The sequence below is a fragment of the Camelus bactrianus genome, chromosome 3 (genome assembly GCF_048773025.1).
Source record: "Camelus bactrianus isolate YW-2024 breed Bactrian camel chromosome 3, ASM4877302v1, whole genome shotgun sequence".
NCBI classification, from domain to species: domain Eukaryota; kingdom Metazoa; phylum Chordata; class Mammalia; order Artiodactyla; family Camelidae; genus Camelus; species Camelus bactrianus.
Genome location: NC_133541.1, coordinates 37408330 through 37414529, shown reverse-complemented (window position 1 = coordinate 37414529; position 6200 = coordinate 37408330). Strand labels below are relative to the sequence as shown.

The 6200-nt window shown below is 52.8% G+C and overlaps 1 protein-coding gene across 2 annotated transcripts; it reads left to right on the top strand.

Annotated features, from left to right (window-relative positions):
- Positions 1 to 285: 285 nt before the first annotated feature.
- Positions 286 to 4813, top strand: CCNO (cyclin O). Of its 2 annotated transcripts, XM_074358277.1 has the most exons (3): positions 286 to 916; positions 1539 to 1724; positions 2191 to 4807. In XM_074358277.1, the coding sequence occupies exons 1-3, from the start codon at positions 533 to 535 to the stop codon at positions 2674 to 2676; spliced, it is 1056 nt and encodes a 351-aa protein (XP_074214378.1). In that variant the 5' UTR covers positions 286 to 532; the 3' UTR covers positions 2677 to 4807. The 2 variants fall into 2 exon arrangements, with proteins under 2 accessions (XP_074214378.1, XP_074214381.1); XM_074358280.1 differs by lacking the exon at positions 1539 to 1724 and having other exon boundaries at positions 2191 to 4813.
- Positions 4814 to 6200: the final 1387 nt, after the last annotated feature.

Genomic DNA, 6200 nt, shown 5'->3' with positions numbered 1-6200 from the left:
TGAAGCTCGGAAACGGACCTTTACAAAACTACCGACCTGGATTAGAGCCAGCATGGAAGGTGCTCGCACGTGTCGAGACCATCTGGCCAAGGACGGTTCCCCCGGGGAATATTTTCTCTGGCACTGTTAAGCCCCTCAGTTGGAGCCGGCGCTCACCCCCACTGCCACCTCACGTCGTGCGCGCAGCTCCTGCCACTACCCTGGCTAGGGTGCCCGGGTAACCAGGGACGCGCGAGGAGCCGGCGGCACAACGCGAGTGCACCCCGCCCGCCGTAGCTCCTCCTACCCCTTGCAGAAGCTGAGGCTGAGTGTGCCAGCAGCGCGCTCGGGAGCGGGTCTTTAGCCGGGAAAGCGCGGCTCTCGTGCCGCTCTGGGCTCAGCCAGTGAGAGACCGGGGGTGTGGTTGAGGGAATACGCAGGCCGAGTACTTAGGGCCTCGCTGTGGGTCAGGCCTGGTTTTCTCCGCACTCTGGCGCACGCGTGTCCTCTTCGCCGCAGCCAGGGCGCCCGAGAACGGTCACCTGGATGCATCATGGTGACCCCTTGCACCACCAGCCCCGTGAGCCCCGCCGCCAGGGCTGGGAGGCGAGACGACCAGAACCTCCGTGCCCCGGTGAAGAAGAGCAGGCGTCCACGCCTCCGGAGGAAGCAGCCGCTGCAGACGCGGAACCCGTGCCCGCTCCCCGGAGACTCCGGCGTTTGCGACCTGTTTGAGTCCCCCAGCTCCGGCTCGGATGGCGCCGACAGCCCCGCGGCGTCCGCGGCGCGAGGCTGCAGCCCCCTACCCGCTCCTGCCCAGCAGCTGGTGCAGCTAGATCTACAGACCTTCCGCGACTACGGTCAGAGCTGCTACGCCTTCCTCAAGGCGCGGGAGAGCCACTTTCACCCGCGGGAGTCTCTGGCGCGGCAGCCACAAGTGAGGCGCCGGTAGAGCTAGCTCTCCACCGCCTCTCCTCTTCCTCTCCCGGGCTCTCCTTTTCTGCTCTGTCTGCCCTCCGAGGAGCCCAGCTCCTGCCCCCGGTCCGAGCGGGAAGGGGCTTTGGAGGGCCGGGCTACCGGCCTCATTTTACAGATGGAGAAAAGTGGGGCCTAGACGGCTTAAGTGACCTGTCCGAAGTCTCCAAACTGATTAGTAAGGATACAGTAGAATGCAGAGGAGTTAAGACGGTTTCTAGGTTCGAGTCGACTCCTACTGACCCCAGCCAGTTACTTAACAATTTTAAACTTGTTTCTTCATTTGCAAAATGCGGGCCTCCCCTGCCCCCACTGAATTGCTGAGAGGATTATAACAGGTAACGTTTACCCGTGCTCCGCACAGCGCCAGGCACAAATCCTGGCGTCCCGGCTCCTAGCCCCGCCTGTGCTCTTTCCGCAGCAGTGCTGCTCACGTGTTTCCTCCCAATTGCCAGGGCGTTTAGGTTTTCCTCTTTTTTCCTGCCTCTCTCCGGGAATGCTCCCTGGTTCTTCTCGGACTGTTCCTTCCGCAGCTCCTCTCAGCCCTAGGCTTAGCCGGCCCGCCTCCCTCCTCCCTCTGGCAGGTGACGGCGGAATCCCGCTGTAAGCTGCTCAGCTGGCTGATCCCCGTGCACCGCCAGTTCGGCCTCTCCTTCGAGTCACTGTGCCTGACGGTGAACACTCTGGACCGCTTCCTTACCACCACGCCTGTGGCTGCAGACTGCTTCCAGCTGCTTGGGGTCACGTCTCTGCTCATCGCTTGCAAACAGGTACCTCCACGCGGGGTCTAGGGGGCAGCCAAACTCTAAGCCAGTCTCTGGCTGCCCGGCTTTCCAGCGCACACGACTGAGTGCTGGGTTCCCTGAATTCACTTTAGCAGACGTTTGCAACCTCACACACTCCACAGTCTTAGCTTCACAGTTCCCCCACAAGCTAACAATCCTTTTACCCAGCCCCCAAAGAAGTAGGCCGGTCTCAACAGCTTTCTGTAGTCCTTCTATTCTAGTCTCCGAAAAAAAAAATCTTCAAAATTTCTCCAACCTGTTTTCAGCTGGACGGAAGTTAAAGAAAGTGTGCTGAAGTACGCCCCAGATGAAGTGGAAGTATGGAGAGGCGAAGCCCCAGATATCTCACTGGAAGGGATAGGGGGAGTCCTGGTTTTCTCCCAGGTTTGAAACTGGGTGGGCCTTGGACCTGAATGCTGCGCAGCGGGGGCTGAGCACCCCTGTTTTACAGGTGGAGGTGCACCCGCCGCGCGTGAAGCAGCTCCTGGCCCTGTGCTGCGGCGCCTTCTCCCGGCAGCAGCTCTGCAACCTTGAGTGCATCGTGCTGCACAAACTGCACTTCAGCCTGGGCGCGCCGACCATCAGTTTCTTCCTGGAGCATTTCACACACGCGCGCGTGGAGGCCGGGCAGGCCCAGGTCTCCGAAGCCCTGGAGGCGCAAGCCCTGGCGCGCGGTGTGGCGGAGCTGAGCCTGGCTGACTACGCTTTCAGCAGCTACACCCCCTCCCTGCTGGCCATCTGTTGCTTGGCGCTGGCAGACCGTATGCTGCAGCTCCCACGCCCGCTGGACTTGCGCCTGGGTGGGCACTGCGAGGAGGCGCTAGAGGACTGCCTGGGCAAGCTGCAGCTACTGGTGGCCATAAACGGAACCTCTCTGACTCACATGCTGCCCTTCCAGATCTGTGAGAAGTGCAGCCTGTCCCCGAGCTTGAAATAAAGTAGACCCTTGGTTTCCTTTGATCCCCTAGCCTGGCTGCTGGACCTCTCCCATCGTTTTGAAAGAGTGCAGTATTGGCCCACAGAAGGGGGTTCGAGGCTCCCACTTGGTCACCAGGTCATCTTACAGGTTGTAATTAGTGTACGATAGTAGAGTCTCATTGTTTATTTCGCCGAGAGCGCACGAGAGAAGAGCCATCTTTCCCCAATAAACAGGCGGTCTGTCGTGGTTTGTCTGAAAGCTCTATTGTGAGCATTTTTGTTCGATGGAAGGGAAGGTGAAGGCAGTCCCGGAACAGAGGCAGTAACAACCAAGGGGTCCTCCCTCCCTCCAGGTCCACTCTGTAGTTAGCACTCTGTGTAGGAACACCAGATCTGGCATGGTCCTGGTCACCGCAGTTCCAGTTCCAGGGTCACTTGTAGGCATGTAACCCATGACCCATCCTCCTGTCAGGAGGCTGAGGACTGCTTATCCCCAGAGGTCCAAAGGTGTTGGGGGTGTGAGGTTGAATAGAGCTCACAGCAATCCATGCTGTCTAGAGAGGCCAGGGTGCAGCCCCTGGTGCAGGCGATGCCTCGATGCCTCAGGAAAGCATTGGGGACCCCTCAGGCTCACTAACTAAAGCAAGCAAGAGCTACCCTGACAACTGCCAGATGCAGAAAATGAAGGCTTTGCAGGCAGTTATGGCCATTGCAAGTCAAGCCCATCTATCCTGCAATCACGTGATTGAAGAGTTCTCACTTGTCTTACACTTGCTCATGTGAGCCTCGGGAAGCAACAGCACACTAGTAATCCTGGCTATCATTTAATGCTTATACGTAAAGACACTGGGTTCAGGATTTGTTATTTCAGTGCTTCAACAATTCTATGAGTCAGAATCTATTATCCCAGTTTTCACAGAAGGACACTGGGCCACAGAGAAGTTAAACGACAATGGAGCAGCCAAGATTTGAAGGCAGGTGATTCGAGTCCAGAGTCCCACCCTTTGCCACCTGCTCAACTTACCCCACTTACAGATTTCTGGAAATGCTCATAAAACCCTCTTCCCGAGGTAGGTGTGGGACAAGTGACCTATTTAGTGCCCTCCATTCAATAGGGACTATAGAGGACATATTTGAAGAGCCAGTACACTCCCCGCCTCCAGTTATGTTACAGGAGTCATTTTACAGATGGGAAAAGTGAATCAAGAAATGGGACAGAGGCAGGCTGGAGTTTTGGAGTTCATAGCTGTCCCGTCATCTTCATTTTCACTGTTGTGAATCTGCAGTAGGCCCTGAATCTCAGCTCTGTCACCTCCAGCAAATTTTTTAACTTCTCTAAGCCCAATAGGCAACTGATACCCTGGCTGTTGGGAAGCTTAAATGAGATTGCTTTGAGGTGGTTTCAAGTAGTGATTAAACATGCAGGCTCTAGAATCAATTTGCTGGGTGAGCTTAAGCAAGTCACATGTCTATGCCTAAGTCTCTTCTGTAAAAATGGGAATAACAGTAGCATTTACCTGGTAGTGTAGATGTAAGAATTTAATGAGATCTTCTCTACAAATCCCTCAGCACAAGTCCTGGCACAAAGCAAATCTTCAAAAAGGCTGGTGTCAGCCTGTACAATGATGGGGACGGGTTACACAGAAAAAACATGGAGAAAGACAGAGATAAAGCAAATATAGCAAATTGTTAACAATGTTATTGTTGTTCACTGTACTGTTCTTTCAATTCTGTATGGTTGAAAAAACATAATAAAAAGATTTTGGGGGAAAAACTCAGTCATGTTTTAGTGCATTTAGAATAATCCTACGATGTATGACAAATGGCACAAATAAAAAGCAAACAAACTCAAAGGAAATGTAGAGAAACGTCCTTGCACTTCTCTTCACGTGCACCCTCCAAGTACTCTCCAGAGTCAAGAACGCCTTCCTCTAGGCACCTTGGACCCTTTTGTTCCAGATATGCTGATATGCTAAGTGCACCAGGAACTTTGTCCTCCTTGGTTCAGGGAAAGGGAAGTGGTGATCCCCACGCCGTGTGAGGAAAAACTGGTCTATGATGGTAAAAAGTAGGAGGTGGAAGATCATATAATCTATCCCAAGTTCCAAAATATCTGGAGCCCTCAGTCTGGCTGTTAGGGGGTGGATTACCTCTGCAAAAGAATGACTTTGGGAGGAGTTATCTCCACCAGCTTTTACTCCATCACTCAGTCAAGCTTGTTATGGTTGATTTGGTTCCAGAATCATCCAGACTAATAGTTGTATAATCAAGCTATTCCTGCTCTTGTTGCCATAGATAATCTACTGTACATTTAAATGTATAATGTCCATATTTTTCTACTCCAATTTGGAACTCAATGAAAATGGGCCTATTTTGGAAAATCTGTGATGTCTCCATGTGTAGAGATCTCCCCAAAACTCAGCTAAGAACTCCCCTACTCCTTTTACAGACTGGGAAGTTATTAAGGATAGGAGTGGGGGATGGAGTGGCTGGTGGCCAGGCTACTCAGGAACCATAGGAGGCAGGAGACAGAGCCAGGAACAGGCTGTGGGAGGCTATAGATGCAGCTGAATAGGCTCCTTAAAACAACAACAAAATTAATTTATCCACACCAAGCACCAGTCACATTTCATAAATAATCTCATCTTCACAGCAACTCCATTGAAGTCAGTGTTATGTTTTTCCAAAACTGGGCTCACGGACCTGGTGGAGCCAAGTTCTAACCCTAAAGCTAGAGCTCTTTCCTCACCATCAGCAGTACCACACCAACTTTAGCTGGCTGATCTCACTTCACCTGGGTCCCTGGCATCTATAGATGGGTCAGAGAGTTTCTGAGTCAAACTGTATCATTGGATTACTCTCCATTACTGTTATGGTTATCTTATTTATTAGTCCAAATAATAGGTGCAAATAAAAGAGGATCATGCTCTTTCACTACTCCTATTGGGTATAAGGCACCAAGAAGGTGCCCGGTAGGCAGTCAGAAGATTTCAATTTCAGATGATTGTCCAAACTGGATGGATATAAGCGTGGTCCTGAGAGAGACAGACTCCTCACTCAGGGATCTGGAGATGCCCCTTCCTGGGAGAGGCTTCAGGCTTGGGAAGGGCAGTCAAGTTTGCGGCAGAGCAATCGAGGCGCTTGTACAGAGGACGGCCAAATGCTTCGAGGGACAGCCGAGACTTCCGGAGGAGAGACGCGGGGTTTTAGGGGATTTGGGGCTGTCCACTGTATCGTTTTCAGAAACTGAAGGGGAGTTTGTAGATGTCACTTTTTCTTAATTGCCCCTCTTTAAAATGCTGAGCTCAGGCGCTGCTACCCGGGAAAGTGCGGGGCTAAGAGTATGGAGGAGGCTCTAGGCACCAGACCAAGAGAGACCAAGTGGAAGGCAAGTCCAAGAGTCCTCCCCAACCTTGGGAGAAGGTGCTTCTGTAATCTCGGGCTGTTTGGGGGAGTCTCCACCAAATCCTTCAGGGCGGAGCAAATGCTGGAGTCTGGCTTTGGCGATTGACACTAAGTTTATTTCGTGCCTGGTGGCTGGGG